Here is a 22,194-nt window from a genome sequence, read left to right as displayed (position 1 = left end):
TGGAAAGAGTGCCGGAAAGTGGATTTCCGAAAAAAAATATACATTTCCCTTGAGAGAAGCTGTGCATGATCAATTAAGAAACTATCACATCAATTCACAATCAACTAGCTTACTCCAAGGAGAAACATGGGAATAGCTACAAATCTGATGTTCTTTTTAAAGGTCTGTAATATTTCATTGTTGCGAAATACAAAAGTCAGTAATGATATTTTATGAGACAGATATTCTTCTCTCTGTCTCTGTTTCTCTTTTTTTAAGGGGTGGGGCAGGTGTATAAAAACCTTTTGTAATGTGTACACTGCAAGAATTCCATACCATCGAAACCAACTTATTTTAACTTGCCTTGATGATCGAGCGGTCTAGTACTCTGTTCCTGTACTGTTATAATACTGCACTGTGCAGATAAAGAACTCAGTAATGGACTATTAATTATTGGGTTTGAACAATTAACAATTTTAAGTAAAGTACTAGTCATGGTACTCTTAATGTATAAATATGAGTGAACACTTTTTTGCCCCGTGGCACTGTGAATTTGGCATATACTTGTCTATTTTCGGTTGTATCTTCATACCGTGATACTTTTGGTCTTTTTCAGCAAGTGATTTAATTTGGTATTTTTCATGCTCGTGCATCGACAACTTAATTCTTAAAAGCTTTGTAAATCCATTTATTTGATTGATTTTGATGAATTTAACATGACTATTTAGGAGAAAAAATACCTAGTTTTCTCCCCCTTAAAGTTTCTTCTAAACAGGAGAATCGTTCATATTAAATATATATTCAATTACCTAAATTCACAAACTTTTCACGATTCTTGCTTGTGTTGAGGAAATTTACAAGCCTTTTTTAATAATACTATGTATATAATAATGGACGATTGTATATAATGAGTAAGTTTTATCTATTTATGGGGATTTCAGAAGAGTCATGTATGATTATAAAAACTTCAGCATGTCCATTATTTTGTAGCTTGATTGTGATTGAGGATAAGGAGTCCAATATCATTTCTAGCATGTTATTAATCAGCAAATTGTTTTATCTTGTTTTATACTAAACCTGACTACGGAATGTTCCGTCTACACAATCAATACAAAGGGTTCACGGCGGGTGTGACCAGTCAACGGGGGATGCTTACTCCTCCTACATATAGGCACCTCTGGAATTTCCGGGGGTTGGTGATTTATGCCTTGTTTACAGATTTGTACCGTTTGGAGATTTGTTTGAGGTCAATCACTGTTCGTTATCTTCACTTTTTTCATTTAGTTTATGCTTTATATGACTTTATATGACTTTATATGACTTTTTAAAGGGAACATTTTATGGAACTTAAATGATTGAATTTGGAGCACAATTTTGTACCTAGGTTTTATATGTCAGAATCTATGAAATTATGAAAATGCTGTTGAGTATAACAGTTAATTAAATTCATCAAATAAAGACTCGAATAGAATTAATTTTCATAGTGCTCTATGCTCTGCTATCGAAAGAAAATGGATTAGAAGCTTAAGGTCAGACGACACGTTCCTCAAAAATATATAACTTTTCCCAAGAATTTGTCATTGAAGTATTGCTACTTAAACAAGTTTCCACACCAAAAATTGAGGTACCTTACCAGGCATTTGGGCAAGATACCAGAGAGTGAGATTTCCTATATAATCCACATAGGTAATCTTTTGAATTATCAATGTTACAATTTCTGGTGTACTTATTTTTAAAACATATTGAAAACAATTAAGAAATCACAAGAGAATGACAATTATGAATAATTTTTTATATAATACCAAGGTATACAAAACATATAATTGAGTAACGTGTCGTCTGACCTTAAACAGTGCTATGAGTTTGGTACTTCCAGCAAGCAATTACATGCGCATATATATATATATATATATATATATATATATATATATATATATATATATATATATATATATATATATATATATATATATATATAATGTATCAAATTCAATGTCTCCATGATAATGTAACTTGAAAATACATGTATGATATAGATATTCACTTTAAAAAAATCTAGAATAAAAAAAATTCATGAATGTCACTAGGTATTTATACTTAGTTCTCAGATGCGGTACCATATATACATGTATTATAAATATCATATATTAGACATTCCCATCTTTTATCAAACAAAAATAGATTCATTGACTTCAGGATGCATATTCTAGATCTTTTACATTTACAAAAAAAAAAAAACTCAACGCAAAATAGTTTATTGTTCAAGAAAAAGCTAATGCTAAAATTTGATTGCAAGTGTAAGTATCTGCCTCTGGAAAAATTAACGAGAAAATGAGTTCTCCGTAAACAAACTTCTTCACAACGCAATACTTTTAATATTTTGACAGGAAAATTAAATGCTATTCATTTGAATATGAATTTATTTCACTCGAGACGGAATAAAAAAAATATTTTCAATCGAAAAATATTTTACAATTCCTACTCTTGTGAGAACAATATTTTTTGAATTTTCAATCTATTTTTACAAGAGCTAATGCGCAAAACAGCAAAATACATGTATCGTACTTTTTTTCCATTTGTCGACTTCGATTATTGTCGACAAAGCAGGGATGTCTTAATCTTTAAACATATTCATGTCTTTCAATTTGATTGAATTTGAAGAGGACATATCTGACTTTAAAATTGTAAATTGTAAAATTTGAAAAAAGGAGAACATCACATCATCAACAAAAAATGTTGTATCTAGAACAGTTTCTTCTGTACTGGAGCTTTGTTCATATTGAATTTATGATCATTCAGTCACCTTCAATAACGATTAACCATGCTTCTTTATGTTAAGGAAATCAACGTTTTAAAAAACATAATATATGTGATAATGAATTGTAAACGATGAGTCAGCTTCAGTTTACATGTCATGTTAATGGGAATTTCATAAAAGTTAGCTGTATTTATAGAAATATCAACATGTTTCATGATCTTGCTGAAATGCATTAGATTGTAGCAAATCTACAGGCATAATCTAGGAAAAAACTAGTGAATGTTTTTATTTCTCGTTATTAAACTTTTTTAATTGAATTTGAAATTTTGAAATTTTGTAATTTTTATACTTTTGACAGATTTTTTTAAAGAAACATTTTAAGTTACACATATAATTGACTTGGAAGCAGGATTTTGTACTAACCTTTTAAATTTGTATATATTTAAAGTTCTGAAAATGAAATGCATATAAATAACTGCTAAATAATTCATTATATAAAGATTCGTCTGGAATTTATTTCGAGAGTAAGTTAAGGTTAAACTCTGTCTATTAATAAAGAAAATGAATTTAAAAAAAATTCTTGAACAGTGCAATGTATTTGTTACTTTCATTAAACGATTTCATGTGCTATAACATCTTATTTTCTCCATGATACAGTGATTTGAAATTTTGAAAATGCAAGTAAAAGAGTTGTACTCGAAAACCTAGAATGAATAAATGCTTGAATGACATTACCTAATTCTGAAATCCCATCTTTTGCAAAAATCGATTCATTTGACTGCAGGATGCATGTAACGTGTCAGGGAGGTTTGTACCCGGTTGATTCCAGGATATGGAGGTTGGGATGTATTTAACAAATAAATAATTTCCCTCTGTTAAATGATTGAATAAAATAATAATTATAGTTTTCCTTTCTAAAATGATTTGACTGTATAGTTATTAGTCTGCAAATATATACAAATATGACCCTATTTAGAGGAAAATCACACTTGGTTGGTCTTATATAAATTAAGAGATGAATTTAATTTTTGAGAATTCATGAGGGCATGAACTACGACGCTTCACGCCGGCATATTTCATGAAGCGCGTTAGCGCTTCATGATAAATATGCAGGCGTGAAGCGTTGTTGTTCATGTACCTCATGAATTCTCAAAAATTAAATTCATATCTTATATTTACATTATTTTTCTGATGACTTGCCACATATTTTTGTCATTTAGCGATCATTTTTGAAAAAAAAGTTCGCAGTATTTTTTGACTTCAGTCACATCACAATGGAAATATTCTTACTCATCCCACGGTTGTTCATGAGAACATGAACTTTTTATAATTTGCAAAGAATCAAAGGAAAAATATTTGGAAATGTAGATATATATGAATTAATACCTCGAGATAAAAGCATGACTTATATAGGTACTTATATAATTTCTATCATAGAAGCAAGCCCTAGCCTATTAAAGATGGTGGAACTTTAGAAGCATTAGTTAGTGTTAACGCCGTATTTGGGGGGGGGGGGTCAGTGAACTGTTACCCTCCCCCTTCTCTCTCTCTCTCTCGCTCTCTTTCTCTCTCTCTCTCTCTCTCTCTCTATATATATATATATTCTGTAGGTCACATAATTAACAATAGTTTCTAGATCACAATTTTCTAGCTAACTGAATCTCAGATTCATTTTTCGCTTTCTAGATCACTGTTACTGTGAGTTTGTTGTATAAGTGGGAAACACAAGAAAATCTTTACATGCATATTATTTCACATTTTTCATACAAATTCAATGCACGGTAGTTAATTTTTCATGGAGAAAGCTAAAACAACGTATATTTAACGGGGAAAATGAGTTCTCGGGAATAAAAACCATCTGCGCCGCGGAATATTGGTTTGAATTTCAATAAAGAGGCAGGTAATTGGACAGTTGAAAAGCTGAAGAACATATAGTAAACAGAAAATTTAATGTTTTGTTGTTGGATGTAAATTTAGTTCACTCGCGATGAAGGATGTTTAAATTTTCTTTGTGCTTCGCACTCTTGAAACATAAAAAACTATATCCTATTTGTTAAGTAAATTTTCAAATTACAAAACAATGAATAAACTCTATTTATCATGAAAAGATGAAATTTTTCTTTCATATTCTTCCATGCATGGATTACATATACAGTTTTATTATTATATGTCTGTCCTTTCTCCATGCAGTGTGGCAACGCACTTTGAAAAAATAAACGCACTTTGAAAAAATTTTTCAAAGTGCGTTAAAATTGGGACAAAATCAACGAATTTGAAAAAATTTTTCAAAGTGCGTTAAATTTTGGACAGAATTAACGCACTTTGAAATTTTTTTTTCAAAGTGCGTTAAGAGTGTACATCAACATTTTTTACCATGGAGACACTTAACGCACTTTGAAAAAATACGTATAAAACAATAATTCTGGACTTAGATTTTAATAATAGACAGCATTTGTCATATTTCTTCCGAAAAACTGATGAATTGATCTACCCTCATCGAGAACGAGGAGAAGACTGGTAGAAAATCCCTCAGCCCAACTCTCTATCTTTCCTACACAAATATATGTATTTACATAACTGGTATGACATTGATATTATTTCTCACAATAAATCTGAGTTAACGTAAAATAGATGAAAAATTGAGATTAGTTTTCCTGAAAAAAAAATTACGCACCCTATTATATAATAGAAGAGAGCCGCATAACCTTTATTCAAAATGTATCCACAATGATTCCTCAGAAAAAATGCATTTACATGGTAATTAAAACATGCTATTTGACATGTCTAGCGTTTTTATGATATCAAATTACAGATTTAGAAGAAATCTGACTGCATAACTTTTTGAGAAATAGTTATTAGTGAACGAGGTAAAAATTTCAGTCGAGTGAGTAATGTGGCTAAGTGCTATTTTCTTACTATCAAATAAATGAGAACCATTGTTTCATATACATGTAATTATGTTCACAATAGATAGACAGATGAATATGATAGAAAAATAGATGAGAGGGAGAGAAGGAGAGAGCGAATCACTTATCGACACCTACATCTACCGAACTTATTAGAACTGGATAAAATTTAAAAAAGAAAAGAAAAAAGGAAACGAACTGTGCTATTAAACAGCCATTTCTCCATTATTTGTAAGACCCATTTCCCCTTTATAACAGTTACGAGAACCTTTGGAAACAAGACAACTCCTTAAAATCTTTAAAACGTCTATATCTCAGATCCTGATGTCATCACCGAAAAGTTATCCAACCAGGTTCAAATAATTATTTATCATTTCTAAAATTTGCAAGAATATTGACCGAGCCATGCACATTTTTTTTCAAAGTGCGTTAATATGGTCGATATTAATGCACTTTGAAAAGAAATATATTTTCAAAGTGCGTTAACGTGGTCCCAAAATTAACGCATTTTGAAAATTTTTTTCAAAGTGCGTAATTTTTCAAAGTGCGTTGTAACAATGCAGTTTTAAAATATTTATTTATGTATATGTTATACCCGTACATGTATGTACCTATGACGATTTAATAAAAATGTTTCTACTTTATGTTCCTCTTGTACCATGTTGTATGGTTTGAGTGAAATAAACTGAACTGGAGGAAGAAAAACAGTTGTCTCCTTGTTCCTGAACAGTTTCTTCTGAACAGGAGAATTGTGTCAATTACCTTTCATTACTCATTCTTCTTTGTGTTTAGGAAATTGACAAGCTTTTTCATAAATACTATATGTGGTAACTAAGAATTGTAAACAGTGAGTCAGCTTCAAATACCCGGCATTTTATAAGTTACCCGTGTTTACATAAAAGTCAAAATGTTTTTGAAATCCATCAGGCTGTACATAGCTTGGTTATAATTTAGGAATATAGGTGTATATGAATGATATTATTTCTTTTTAAGCAAATTGTTTTCGGTTATACTTTGGACAGAATTAAGGAAAATATAAAAACATTTTAGCAATGCAAATGATTGAATCGGACGCACAGTTTCAGACTTATCTTTTACAACCAAAAATGTAATAGATAGTTTGTTGAAAATTGTGGTTCGTTATGAGAACTTTTCATTAAATTCATTACATATAAAGATTCGTTTACAATTTATTTTCAGAGTGCGTATAGTTTAAAACTAGATATCGATGAGAAATCAATGCAAGATAGTTATACGCTTATAACACAAAAATTTAGAGTCATCAAATCATGAATGTAATTTAATTCTCAAATGTTGTTCCGTTTATAAAATATCATACATAATTTTTTCCAATCTTTTACCAAAATCGATTCATTAACTGCAGGAAGCATAAACTTTCACATTGTTCATACAAACTCAAAGCACAATTGTTAATTTTTCATGAGGAAAGCTAGCAGAAAGTACGATTGCAGTGATAGCACTTTGCACTTAACTATTTTAATGCATATTTCATCGAGAAAATGAGTTCTCGTTCATGAAAACTACAGTACTATGTTATGCATAGATCCATTTGAGTCTATCTCTATCTATAACAGTTATTTCTTATTTCCAATATTAGTGAAGGAAACTAATAGTTATATGTTTGAAAATCGATTTTTTTAAGACGAGGAGTGGTTATTATATGTTTGGTTTTCCTTTTCACGGTCATAAACTGAGGCGTTTTAGTTGGATATATTTTACCTCTAAAGAAAACAATTAAAAGAAAGAAATGAAGAAAGGAACACCCTTTGTAAACTCTCCTCCAAATTGATAAATAAAAACAAACACATTAACATTGCCATAAATCAAATCGGTTTGCAAGAAAAAGTTTAAGAGATCAGTTAAATAGTCAAGAAAAATTAATTAATAATAAAAAATAACATAATAAAATTACACAACAATAATTATCATGATAATAAATAATCACAACAAAATAACAAAACAAAATCACACAAACAAAGGCTCCCTGTTTGCAGGGAAAAAAGTTATATTCCATTGTTCTTTTAGTGATATTCATAATGGTTAATAATCGCTGATTTTATTTAACAAAAGAAACTGTTGAAGTGACCTTCTGTTTTTCTAGTTACTGATCGAATGCTCTTTTGGTATTAATGTTAAGTGAAGTGGTTGATTAAATTTGAAACGGAGCCATTGAAATGTATATTCAGGATTGGTATTTTACTTAATGTTAGTCGATAATTTTTAAAGAGCTGTATGAAGTGACATAAAAATTGGAAAATGACGTCATTTTTTCCCTCTTTAGTTGACCATTTCAATTCCATTGCATTAATTTTATTTGAATAAGATCAATAATTGAAAGGTGATCATATACCTAAATGTTCCTGTTTTTCTCGGTGAATGGCAAACACAAAACTTTAACATTTCATGAACTGCTTCGCTTCAGATGAATTGTCAGTAACAGAACACGAGCTGTCTCGCTCCACTTTGGCGAAGAATCCATAAAAATCCCTCTGGCTACCCTTGTTTTTCCATTATTATATTTTACTGGATATGTTATAAACCACAGGCACGCTCACTTTCAGTGATATGTAAGCTGATACTGCCTGTCTAATGAGAGGTGGGATTTTCAATCATGGTCTTGTGCGGCTAATTGGTTATCTTTTATTTGTGCTCACGTAATTTATAAGATACTATACATCGTACAAATCTCCTGGAATTTATCATTGTAGACTTGCGATGGATTATTGTTTGTCATATTCTGCGGGGACTCCCTAATTGAAATTTATTTCAGAAATTTATAGATGACTAAGACATCAGTAAAATGATATTAATTTTCAGATTATTTGGGAAAAAATTATGAGAAATGTTCACTTCCGTTATCATTGAATATGGTAAATATTTTTAGAATTAAAACTGTTCTCAGAAATCACACATTGTGACTTTTTTTCCCTTTTTCAGGTTAATTCTCAATGAAAAAAAGAGCTTGCATGAGTGGATGACGATAAACACCGAAAAGATGATGTCATAATAATGTTTTCGGACGAATTCTATGACGAATACACACTTTTGGAGGCATGTTTGGAATATGATTTTGAAGCAGTGCAAAATATACTGGACGATAGCCCAACAGATGAAGAATTAAACGAGAGAGATAAAAGTGGTAAGGTACGTTAAATTTTTTTTTCATCATAATAAATCTAAGTGTGATTTCTTAATTTACAAGTATCAAAAACGACCTCAAGATTGGCGGAGACAACTAAGGTATGGAAAGAACAGCTTTCCTTATAACAATAATTGGAAACAGAATGTCAAAATGTTGGGTGATCATCCTTTCCTAGCAAGGTGTTACTTTAACAAATCGATTTTTGCTAATGTAGATATTAATGATTTGTGTAAGTGTTTGGGGTCGTAAACATAGCCATTCATACATATAGTAAGATATTTTATTATAAGGTGCGATTTCAGAAGAAACATTTTATTATAGTTAATTTGTCGAAATGGTCAAATTAGTTGGATTTCATCAATATACAACGATTCCAATATGATATCACTTTAAGATAAGACCCACAGATTTAATCTGGTAATTAGTTGAATAAGATATGTACGACAGCATGGTAATAAATAGCTACCAGACATTGTTACCTGACACTAAGAGTGGGCATCAACAATACAACTAGAAATTAATTAGTCAACACTGACCACCATATATTACAGGTGTCTTTTCGGTTACATTTCCAGGTTGGAATAATTAAGTGATATTAAGCCAGACAAGCTGCGTCAATACTTCGTTTAAAGCATTTATGATAAAGATCATTTTCAAAGTTGTTTCTTCAAGTCTTTTTTTTTTTGGATGGGGAGTGGGTTGAGAATAGGAGTGATGAGGTGAAAGAAAATTAATATCCCTTCATTTTGAGGTTGGGGTATATTGGACTCCTCATTTCAGTCCTTCAATGTATTGGAATTCGTTCGTTTATTCTTTAACACAAGTTTGCTGGACCAGTGAATGAATACTGCCTTGATCAACTACAATAGCATAGTCTGTAACTTATAATTAAAAGTAGATGAGGGGGTGGGTGCTCAGTAAATGAGTGTCCTAGTTTGGTGACAAAATCTCTGACGAAGAAAAAAAAATAAAAGATTACTAGATAATCCTAAATCACAAAACTATTTTACTACATTCAACATTCTATATTAACAAACAGTGGGGATGGGGTCACAGTTGGGGACTTGTTGCTTAGTAGCGAAGATTGATTGATTGTATGTCGAGAATTTTCCACTCATACATGTATAGAGATGTCACCATATACCGGTGAAGGGCTTCAAATTTAGACCTTTACTCGGCACTCAGGGCCATTGAGCAGTGACGGTTTTTTATCATGCCAACGCCTACCGTGACAAGGGACCTCGGTTTTTAAGGTCTCATCCGAAAGACCCGCAACTTTCACTTTAAAGTGCCGAGCGCTTGGCGAAGGAACAGTTGCTACCTATTTTTATCGACTTAGGTCAGTCGCGACCATGATTCGAACACACGACCTTCCGATCACGGAGCGAGCGCTCTTCCGATTGAGCTACTGTGACGGTGTTAGTAGCGAAGAAGTCTAGCAAATTGAAAAGAGGACATTTCATACAAATATCCAAAACTTTCAGGATGTTTTACCATTCCGACCAAAAGATTGGGAGGGGTACAATAATACCCTCTCATCTTTCAAATGTAACATAATACACCTATTAAAACTAACATTATTCATGACACAATAACATTAAGTGTAAAAAAAAAATACATAAATAAAATAACAGACGTGAGGGTTTTATCATTTGTATTTTCTATGAATGAATGTGCAGAGATTAATTTTTATCACATTTTCAATAGTGAAATACTGTGATTTATTTATTGAATAAAAGTGATATTCTGTCATAGTGTGAAAAGATATCAAAGTGATATTGTCACAGTGTGAAAAGATATCAAATTTAGTAAAAAATAATTTCTTGCCTGTCACAAGATACGGTAACTAAACCATCTTGATAGAGACTAAAACTGCCAATTTCTTCCAATTATGTTGCTAAAATTCATGTGAACAATGCTTTCAATCTCATAATTGCTAAGCTATGACGTCTCAATTGCTCACCTCTGACCTCACAGCCTATGACACTGTGTTTAGAAAAGACAGAGGCAAAGGGAAATCAATGAAAATGTAATAAACAGTAAATTCGATTTTTAAGCCCCCGTATCGAAGATTCGGGGGTATATAGTTTTTTTCCCTGTCCGTCCGTCTGTCTGTCTGTTTGTCCGCAAAAACTTTAACCTTGCCCATAACTTTTGATTGGTTGGAGTTATGGCTTTCATATTTCACATGTGTATTCCTTGTGGCAAGACCTTTCTTTGGGTACCACCATATTTGACCTTTTGACCTTGGAGTTTGACCCAGTTTTGCAAAATTTACTGAACCTTAACCTTGGCCATAACTTTTGAACAATTGGTGCTAGGGCTTTCATACTTCACAGGTGTAATCCTTATGACAATATCTTCCTTTGGATACCAATAATTTTGACCCTTTGACCTTGACCTTGGAGTTTGACCTACTATTGGAAAACTTTAACCTTGGCCATAACTTTTGAACGGTTGGTGGTAGGGCTTTCATACTTCACATAATAATGTAAACCTTGTGACAAGACCTTCCTTTGAATACCAACAATTGTAATCCATTGACCTTGACTTTGGAGTTTGACCTACCTTTTGAAAAACTTTAACCTTGGTCATAACTTTTGAATGATTGGTGCTTCGGCTTTTATATTTAACCTGCCGGGTGTATTTCTTGGCCTTTCCTTAGCACCATTAATTTTGACCATTTGACCTTGCCCTTGATGTTTGACATACTTTTGAAAAAACTTTATCCTCTTCCATATCTATTCAATGGTTGCTGCTAGGGCTTTCATATTTCACAGGTATATTCCTCGAGACAAAATCTTACTTTGGGTACCAACATATTTGATTTGCATTTTAGAAAGGTTAACCTTTGCTATAAGTTGCCATACGGGGGCATCAGTGTTGCACAAACACATCTTGTTTTAGTTGGATATAGAAATTATTTTCACTCGTAGGAAAGGATTTTTTTATATTAAATTACTCGTGAAAATATCAAAAAATCCTGTCACACTCGTGAAATAACTTCCATATCCAACTACAATACATTGAATATCCTCTATTTATTTTCAATGACATATGTATTGCAGACGGCTCTTTGCCATGCATGTGCATCCGGAATGCTACCGATTGTGCAGCTCCTCTCCGAAGTCCCGGAAGTGGATGTCAATTTAAGTGATAAGGAGGGAAATTCGCCGCTTATATTCGCTGCACAAGCAGGTATTACTGGCAGAACTGACAGTTGTTTTAGTGAAGACTGCAAACTTTGAATTTATAAAACTGAAGATGGTTTGTATAATTCCATGTATAATTTTTCGTGACAGTAATTTAAATATAAATGTTGAACAATCCTATACATGTTTATATCAATTTTGTTTGTATTCTATGCCCCCGTAACCTTGGCCATAACTTTTGATTAGTTGCAGCTATGGCTATCATACTTCACGTATGTATTCCTTGTAACAAGACCTTTCTTTGGGTACCAACATATTTGAACTCTTGACCTTGGAGTTTGGCCCACTTTTGCATAATTTTACCAAACTTTAACCTTGGCCCATAACTTTTGAATGGTTAAAGCTAGGGCTTTCATACTTCACAGATGTATTTCTTGTGATAAGTTCTTTCCTTGGATACAAATATTTTTGACTTCTTGACCTTGACCTTTGAGTTTGATCCACTTTACAAAAACTTTAACCTTAGCCATAACTTTTGAACGGTTGGTACTAGGGCTTTCATATTTCACATGAGTATACCACGTGACAAGACCTTCTTTTGGGTACTTACAATTTTGACCATTTGACCTTGACTTTGAGTTTGAATTACTTTTGAAAAACTTCAGCCTTCCATAACTTCTGAACAGTTGTTACTAGGGCTTTCATATTTCACATATATATTTCTTGTGACAAGACCTTCACTTTGGTACCAACAATTTTGACCCTTTTGACCTTGGAGTTTGACCTCCTTTTGAAAAACTTTAACTTTGGTCATAACTTTTGACCAGTTGGTGCTAAGGCTTTCATATTTCATAGGTGTATTCCTTGTGACAAGTCCTTCCTTTGGGTACCAACAATTTTGACCTTGACCTTGGAGTTTGACCTACTTTTGAAAAACTTAAACCTTGGCCATAGCTTTTGAACGTTTGGTACTATGGCTTTCCGTTTTCACATATGTATTAGTTGAGAAAAGACCTTTCCTTGGGTACCGACAATTTTGACCCTTTGACCTTGACCTTTGAGTCTCATTTACTTTTGAAAAACTTTAACCTTGACCATAGATTTTAAACAGTTGGTGCTAGGGCTTTCATATTTCACACGTGTTTTCCTTATAAATGACAAGACCATTCATTGTGTACCAACAATTTTGATTTGTTTATTGACCCTGGGAGTTTGACTTGCATTTGAGAAACTGTAACCTTTGCCATAAGCTGCCATACGGGGACATCAGTGTTTTACAAACATATCTTGTTTTTCCTTAGCATATACTAGTAGTTTAAAGTTACTTCTAACTACAAGTGTGGATAAAACATTTATAGGTTATCGAGAGATTGTCAGGGTGCTGCTCCATGAATTCAGGAAAATTAGAGTGGACCATAAGAACAAAGCTGGGTTCACAGCACTGATGAAAGCAGCATTACAAGGAAGGACATCTTGTGCTAAGCTGCTACTTTATGCAGGTAAAATGCTTATTAAGGCTTACTATTGTTGATTAATTTCTTACATTGTATTCGTAAGATCGGGTTCTGTTGACCATCTTTGAAAAAGCCTCTTTTTGGTTAAACCTATAGATTGTATATTAATTTTTCATAAAAGATTTTTTTTTAGAAAATGAAAATCTCACAAGAAAGTGAGTGTAAATGTATGTAACCGATCGAGCAGCAATCTGAGTTTTCTAAACTTATTTTGTATTCAAAGAAGGCATTGATCCAAAATAACAAACATAATTCTAGTATATAATCAAATAGAAGTTACATATCCATAAAATGTAGAGGTGTCGATCAAATAGAATTCACCAAAAACGTATTACTGCTCTGACTAACAAAGAGGGTAAAGCAGGGTAGATAGTGAAAGTCTATTATTGAATCACGAAATACAAAATAACCAATGAAATCAAAGAACCAATGAGATTTTACTCAACCACCTTAATCCAGGTGCGGAAAAGAATTTGGATAATCAAATTTTTGAAGAATTTTATTCCACGAAAAGATTGATTGTAATTGATAAAAGGATAAATTGATTGATTTGATTTTACAATAAAAATAATAATCTTTCATATAGCTTTCATCTTTGATTTATTTTTTATCCACTTGAAAATAAACGTGGAGTTCTTTTCATTTAGGGGCTAATCCAAAACTTAGAGACAACGGGAGACAGCTTTGCGCAGAGGAATGGGCTCGATTTACGGGCAGACATGAATGTGCAGACGAAATAGCAAAGTTTACTAAGACCAAAAGATTCTTATTTAACAGGTCCAGCAAAAAAGTGTATTCTAGATCAAGCAGTGTCCCGGATTTAACTGCTACAGACGATAAAGTCAAGGAATACACAGGTCCTACTCGACAAAAGTCCAAGTCATTCCGTAAAAAAATCAAAAGAATGATTCACGGGTCTTCAAATAATAATACTAACCCTAGCTATAGCAATCATTTGACACAGGAAAGCAATCCATTCGCCATTGTTGCGAGGTGTGTGTCAACACCAGCTCTCTCTAGTGCCCTGCCAGGCGGGGATACAATTTTGAAAAGACCCAGAAGTATAGACAATATCCCACGAGTGGAAGTGACGTCACCGGTAGCAACAAAAACAGCATGGTGACTCGTTGCAATTGAGGACCGCAGCTTTTGTTTACTGCAGATTTTGAAATTAATCTTATGAATTTGATGTCCATGTGATTGCATTAGAAACGTCTCTTTCTGCAGGCCTACGTTCCCTCTAACCCACCCTGCTGCCAAAGACTGAATGATTCACCTTCCCTTAAAATTCAAATAATACGGGAATATTGTGCGTCACTTTACCACAGTTCTGACATTTATGAAAAGAATTTTAAAAGTCAGAGAAGAACTTAAGAGTTACCCAGACGGTGCGAAGACTTACGAAAACTTGGCTACGTACTGACAACACTAGTAAAATATTAACTTGCTAATTTTTAACATTCAATTTCATACCTCTTCTTCTCGAAAAACATTCAATAACAATTAGTAGGGGTAAATTTAAGGTATAAAATATAAAATTTTGGTGTTTAAACCATCTTTTACTTTTGTTACTACTGTAAGTGGTGGAACGAACGTCAACTTTTTAAACCTACAATATTGATATAGCATAACCCTATTTTTTTATCCAATAAACTGTTGAATATTTTTTAACTAAGTGGCTTATTTAAGATTTAAGATTTTATTTCTTGCCCCGTTTTCTTTCTCTCTCTCTTTTTTTTTAAAAACCAATCAGCAATTAATTTATTTTCTATTGAGTGGCCCTCTTTTTTGTCCGGCGTTGTCCATCGTTCGTAAACTTGAAACCATTTTCACTTTCACATAAACCGCTATATCAATTTTAACCAATTTTTGTATGTAGCATTAATGGGTAAAGGGGAACATAAATATGTTAAATAATATAAATTTCATCATATCTGCTTCCCCGGGGAGCCGACGGATGGGGCCAAAAACCATCAAAATAAATTCAATCTCCTTTACTTCTTGACGTCAATCAGTTGAACTGTTGGCAAGAATGTAATAAGCATTGAGCCCTCTACCAACATTGTGAAAATCATGGCCGCAGGGTCAAAAGTTCTGGAGTTAGGGTAGGTCTATATTGATCATAAGGTGAAAATGCATACATGAAAACTCTTTAAAAAAGCTTCTTCTCTCCCCCTGTATATTTAGCAGTCAAACTAAGTGCATGGGTATTATAATATTTAGCAAGGGCATCATTGACTTCCAAAATTGTGAAATCCATGGCTCCAGAGTCAGGGGCTCTGGTGTTATGGCAGGGATCTCTTGATTATATAGTGAAAATGCCATTTAATCTGTGAGAACCTTTATTTTCTGCTCCTGGGTAGGTAGCAGACAAACTAAGTGCATGGTTATGATGAGCAAGGGTACCTCCTCTAAAATTGTGAAATTCATAGCCCCCAGATCAGGGGTTCTGTATTAAAGTGGAGTCTATTGATTATATGGTGAATATTCTTTAAAAATCTTTATTCTCTGACCATGGATATATAGCAAAGAAACTAAGTGCATTGCCATGATGAGCAAGGTTGTCTCTTCCAAAATTATAAAATTCATGACCTCTGGGTCAGGCCACTTCTGGTGTGAGGATGTAGCTCTATTGAATATGCATGTACAGTGAAAATAAATTGTTTGAAAATCTTTATTTTCTGACAATGGATATTTAGCAAAGAAACTAAGTGCAAAGTTATGAGGAGGAAGGGTGCCTCTTCCAAAATTTTAAAAATCATGACACCTGGGTGGGGTCAGTTCTAGTGTTGGATATACATGTTTAGATTGATTGTTGTTTAACGTCCCTCTTGAGAAATTTTCACTCATATGGAGACTGCACCACTTACCAGTGGAGAGCTGCAAATTTTGACCTATACTTGGCACTGAGGGCCATTGAGCAGTGAGGGATCTTTTTCGTGCCAGCACCTACTGCGACACGGGACCTCGGTTTATAGCCTCTCATATGAAGGACCAATCTCCACTTCCCACAGTGGGATTCGGACCCGTGATGTAAATGAAAAACCATTAATTAGCCCTTTAGAAATCTTCTCGTCTACTCCAGGGTAAGAAGCAGATGATTTAAGTGAAGGTTATTATGAGTAGGGTTCCTCTTCCAAAATTGTAAAATTCATGGTCCCTGAGTCAGGGGGTTCAGGTGTTACATGTAGGACAGTGCTCTCTAGATTATAAAGTGCTGGGCAGGGCTCTATTGATCTTGTAGGGAAAGTAGTACTCTACATTGAGAGAAGTTGTTCCCCTTTAATTCACCCATCATAATAAATTAGTGTAATAATTAATTGATTTGTCATTCAAATAAAAGAATTAATTGAGAATTTTTCATGTATGATTGTAAGAGTACTGACTTTTATAGTTTTTTATGGTCAAAAATAAGGCAAAAATGTCTTATATTGTACATGCACATTAAATATTATCCAAAGACCAAGAAAGGCCAGCGTACTATATGTATACCATTTTATGTTGGGACAAATGGGTCAGGAGTGTATTAGAACTGGCAAGAACAGGCAAGTTAATACATCTACTTTGAGTTGTTGCTGAGTACTAGACTATGTTGTTGATCTCTCATCATCCTATTTTTCTCACTTTTTTTTGCATCAACAAATCTTCATCTTCCTGTTTATTTTGTTTTATTTTATACTTCTATGGATCCTTTACAAGCTTGTATTATAATAAGGTGACTGTTAAGGCCCTTGGGCCTCTTGTAGTAGTAAAGTATGGAGCTTGGTCACTTCGCTCCTTAACACTAAAATTTTACTTTATAATTATCTATTACTTGAGGAATGAATTAAATAGCTACTCAAGTTAAACTGTATAACCTGGGTTTGGGCAGTTTACACTTTATAAACCACGGAGCAGTTTATAAAAAAAAAATGTAAACTGTTCCAACCCAAGTTATATGAGATAACTTGGGTAGCTATTAAATTCATTCCGTATAATTTAATTTTCTATCATTAAGTGTAGAAAAAAAAGACAATTTCTCCTTTAAAAATGCCTTCAAATTGTACATATTTTAAATGTTATGTTGAGCAGATTGATACGTTTTTGACATTAGTCATTGTGACTTAGGCAACACAGGTTATATGATATAAACTAACATTAGTCATTGTGACTTAGGCAACACAGGTTATATGATATAAACTAATTTTTTTATCCTATCAAATGATGTGTTACAACCAAAATTAAATTATTCAGGATTGTCCCTAAGACCTGGGGGCAAGGGAATTTCTCTGCCTATGATGATGTAATCCCTCGTTTATTCTGGTATTCCCCCTCACCCCCTAAAAAGGGAGGAACCCCAAACCCCCATCTACTTTTTTAAAGTCCACTGATATTTCAATTCTTAGGGACAACCCTGATTACTTATGGAATCTGTTTGATGTATATGTCAGTTGATGTAACATTTCTGCTTCAGTGTTATCAGTGTTATTTTTATCATTATTTATGTATTACATGTAAGTACATGTATAAGTATTTATTGTAATGTAAATACATGTATCTCACATATGTAAATACTTATGGTCCACAAGAGCCAGATATACTGGTCATCCAAACTCTTCACCCTGAGCAATTTGATTTTTAATACAATAACTGAAATAAAACCTTGTTAATGGCATACTTTTAAATTTTTATTATATGAACTGATGACTTTTCCTGTACTCTGAATGCATAGTTTCAAAATCCCTTAAGCACAGAAAAATATAAAATACTTAAAACGAAAATTTATTTAACAGATTCACTACCTGTTTAAAAATCTAAATTCTGTATGTGTATATTATTAATAATTTTTAAAAAAAAGATTGCTTTTTCAATTGCTGACTTCCACAAAGAGTCCTATTTTAAGTGCAAATTTTAAATTAATATTTTCTCATAAGTACCAGAAAATTCATTTATTTTACTCTATTTATTCATTTTAATCAACATATTTACATTATAATTTAGTGACTGTTGCAAGAAAATCTATCAAAATATCCATATTCAATACATGTATTTACAAGTTAATAAAAAAAACTTTAATTATTTATGGTTTATTGAGAGTGTTCCAAATTCATTTGTCATTTCAGTTATCTCATAAAAGTCAATAATGATTAAGTACAGAAGAGGATCTAAGACTTTAACATAAACATGCAAGAGTTTAATTACTCCTAGTTTTTGGTATCTCCGAGAGGTGAGCGTTCTTAACATTAACAAAAACTGGTTACACAGTTAAAGGGGGGAAACTCTTCAATCCAAAAAAAAAAAAATTAAATTCGTTATTTGCAATTTTACTACAGAGTTTTAGTATAATTTGGATAAAAAAAAAATAGGGTAATTAGTAATTTGGTATTCACTGAATGCTACATGTAAATGACAGTTACAGTTTCAAAATTATTTATTGACATTAGATTGTGAAACAGACAATTTTCTTAAATGCAATAAAACAGTAGCATGCATAGCTTTCTTGAAAATCTTCTACAGCTTATATAAGAAGAAATTCATGGTGATAAACTGTAAAATTTGAAACATTCATAACCATATAACAATTGTGATTTAATTTAACTTACATGAAATTCAAACTTAATATGCACACACATATACAAAACACATAAAGTGACAATGATTAATAACTGTATAAGATAGTAAATGAAATAAATAATTGTGTAAAAATATACAAATGATAACAAAGTGTCTGTGTAAAATATTATAATACTGTTGTCATGGCAATATCACAGTGCCTAGTGCACAAATATTGGGGATTCTCTTAGCATGTAATTCAGAAAGAACAGAAAACACACCACCTTCTAGTAAGTTCTACAGTAAAAATAGAAACTAACATACTTATAATAACAAAAACCAATTATTATCTTAATTCTTTTGTACTCACAAATGGTAGATTCTTATTATATATTGAACAGTAGTTCAATTAGTGGGAAAAATTCATTCATATTGTATGATACTCTTAAGTTATTTTTGAGCCTGACTAAATATTTGATATATTTCAAATAATCAGAAAAAAGTACAGATGACTCATGTTCTGATGATATTTCTCTCTTTCCAATAAAAATATTCATTTGTTAAAACATAAAGTTTCTTTTATCCATCTTTAACACAAAAAGCACCAACAATCAATAGTGTGGACAAAAAAAGTTCTCATTTAGTTTGTGTTATTTGTGAAAGAAAATTGAAAAAAAAAAAGATAAAATCATACAAAAAGCTTTTTGAACAACAGCCATTTTCTTGTCAAATGATTATTGATTTTAATTGATAATTTCAATAGATTTTAAAGGGTCTCATAGTTTTCCCAAAATCAAAGGTATATTTAAATTTTCCTTTTGCCAGGTAAAACCAGTGTGAATGAATTGTTTATTAAAACCCTCCACACTTCACCATTGACTGACATAATCTCTGGACTGAAATGGAAAAATAAAATAAAATTTGAAACTTCAAAGGCCCAAGAAAATCCTTTTAAAAAAAACTTGAGTTGTTCTTTAAAAAAAACATTATTTGTGATGAAATTCAAACATACAGTAAATCTTAAAGATAAGAAGTGTGTTTAAGTAACATCAATAATAAATTTCTGAGATAGTGAATTGTACATGAAACTCAAATTATGCATAAAATGGAATTGTCGCATCCATTGTGAATGTTTCCATATAATTCCAGAATACATGATAATTTACTTACACTAAATCGATTGGGGAGCTTTGCAGAATATTCCACTAATTGTTGTTGTCTTACCAACTCCCTTCTTTGCCTGAAATAGATTTTATTTATCTTTAACTTACATGTACCATTATTATTTTATTATCATTCCAAGATTATTTAAAAAGATATTAGTCCAGCAGGTACCTATCCCTACATAGAACAATGACATTTATGAAAGAAGGTAATCAACAAAGTTCGATATTTCAGCATATTTCAGAAACTGACTTATGTTCAATATTTTCTTACTTGTCAACATTTGCAGCACAGTTTGGACTAGTTGTTCCAGCAGGCACTCCAGATTTTCGTAAAATTTCCTCTTCATATGAACCACCGCCATTGACCAACAAATCACTCTCAGTGAATTTATCCTAAAAATGAAGTAATTAGTAAACATTGAGGAACTTGAAACTCCAGTTGCCAAATTAAATTATGAAACAAGTATAACAATCAATTTATTAGTGTATAATTGACATATTATTATCTTGGATGAATGGATTATTACAAAATTGTCTAACATTACAATGATTCTATTAAACAGTTGATTAAATGACATTTTTCTTGCTTGACAAAGCAGACACTAGTTAATAGGTCAGACACAATTAGTGGGTGACCCAATTTTTTCTGGCGAGTTTCAATGTACACTTTTAAAAACCTAATAGGTAGTAACTGTTATGCACATAATGTATAACAGATGGATTAAAAATATATGATCTGTTCAATGTTATATTTTTAAAGATTTTTTTTTTGTTATTGTTAGCACATACATTTTTAATCTTACTTACAAATGTTGAAAACATTTAATTGTAAAATATTTCAGCCATACTAATCTTACATAATTTCAACAAACACTGCAGAGTAAGTTCATATTTTCATGACTAACCAACTGTGTAAAGATACGTCTCGAATCTATTTATTTGTATTTTAAAATTAAAAATCGATTTATTTCTGCTTGTTTTGATACATTACCAGCAATTGCTTTTTCCTGAAAGCCAGCAACTCGGCCCGTCCCGCTCTTCTTCTGGCTTCGTTATGTTCAGCGATTCCAGAGCAAGCCATAGTGTTTGGGAGAAAGTGTTTTGGGAGACCAGCTGAAAATTCAAATATTTCACATTTGTGTGCGAATCGATCTATTTTGCAGCGTTTTAATCAACAATCAGATGAATTGGGAAGATTTGAAAAAATAACAATAGCTGTTATATCTCATTCATACCTGATCTTTTTGATGTGGCACTGATAAAATGTCCCACGGAATGGAAATCGATAAAATACGATTAAGCTGATTGCGTCGCGTTGCCAAGCAGATGGCTATACTTAATTTTCAATACAGAAGAGCTCCGCTATGGGGAGATAAACAGACTCAAGACGATCCATATTGATAAAAAAAGACTACAACTTCAGGCCTATAGAAAGCAATTTCACTTGATAAGTGAAAAAACATCCCAAGAAAAAATATATAAAATAGATAAATAAAAGTCATCAGGCGTATTAAAAAATCGTACCACACCTATATTTTTTTCTTGTCTGAAAGTGTCAGAATCTTTATTGTAACAACTTTTTAAGTGAATTTAAAGTAGATTCAAAATTTTATTTATTTATTTTACATTTAACAATCCGGAAGACAAGCCCCTATGGGGGTGGGGTGGGGGGGGGAGGGATCGGACTCCCCAGGGATTTTCAAAGTTATTAAATAATTATATATAACTATGTTAAATACTAAAAAAAATTACCTTGGACTTCCCTTATCCCTTTCCTCTAGGAAACACAGTATCCTCTCCTCGTAAAATGGTATAGAGAGTCATCTAGAAGAAGATTGACTTTAAAAAGTGGATTGTCCTAACCCCCCCCCCCCCTTCCTTGTCAAAAAATGATGAGTCCGATATTTGTCTGAGTTATTGTGGACCCCCTCCCCCTTTCCCCTGCAGCCGAAAAAAAATGTCTGGATCATTCAGATATCTCTATCTAAAATGAGTCTAAATCTGGTTTTGAAAAATATATATAT

General features: G+C 32.3%; 2 protein-coding genes across 2 annotated transcripts in view; one reads left to right on the top strand and one right to left on the bottom strand.

Annotated features, from left to right (window-relative positions):
- The window catches only part of LOC133192676 (ankyrin repeat domain-containing protein 33B-like), a 31,339-nt gene extending 16,363 nt beyond the window's left edge, over positions 1-14,976 (top strand). The window contains exons 2-5 of the mRNA XM_061328668.1: positions 8,602-8,808; positions 11,875-12,004; positions 13,317-13,457; positions 14,120-14,976. Coding sequence (XP_061184652.1) covers positions 8,674-8,808; positions 11,875-12,004; positions 13,317-13,457; positions 14,120-14,595 — 882 coding nt within the window. The 5' untranslated portion in view covers positions 8,602-8,673 and the 3' untranslated portion in view covers positions 14,596-14,976. The remainder of the gene's footprint in view (positions 1-8,601; positions 8,809-11,874; positions 12,005-13,316; positions 13,458-14,119) is intronic.
- Positions 14,977-18,496: 3,520 nt separating this feature from the next.
- Positions 18,497-21,511, bottom strand: LOC133192090 (uncharacterized). Its single transcript, XM_061327939.1, has 5 exons — positions 21,406-21,511; positions 21,162-21,283; positions 20,442-20,563; positions 20,175-20,244; positions 18,497-19,900 (listed from the first exon to the last, which is right to left on the bottom strand). Exons 2-5 carry the CDS (start codon positions 21,249-21,251, stop codon positions 19,874-19,876), a joined length of 309 nt encoding a protein of 102 aa, XP_061183923.1. The 5' UTR covers positions 21,252-21,283; positions 21,406-21,511; the 3' UTR covers positions 18,497-19,873.
- Positions 21,512-22,194: the final 683 nt, after the last annotated feature.

Source organism: Saccostrea echinata, unplaced genomic scaffold (assembly GCF_033153115.1).
Source record: "Saccostrea echinata isolate AGI-Se365-2 ecotype Australia unplaced genomic scaffold, CSIRO_AGI_Sech_v1 ptg000025l, whole genome shotgun sequence".
Classification (NCBI taxonomy): domain Eukaryota; kingdom Metazoa; phylum Mollusca; class Bivalvia; order Ostreida; family Ostreidae; genus Saccostrea; species Saccostrea echinata.
This window is presented reverse-complemented; position numbering and strand designations above follow the sequence as displayed.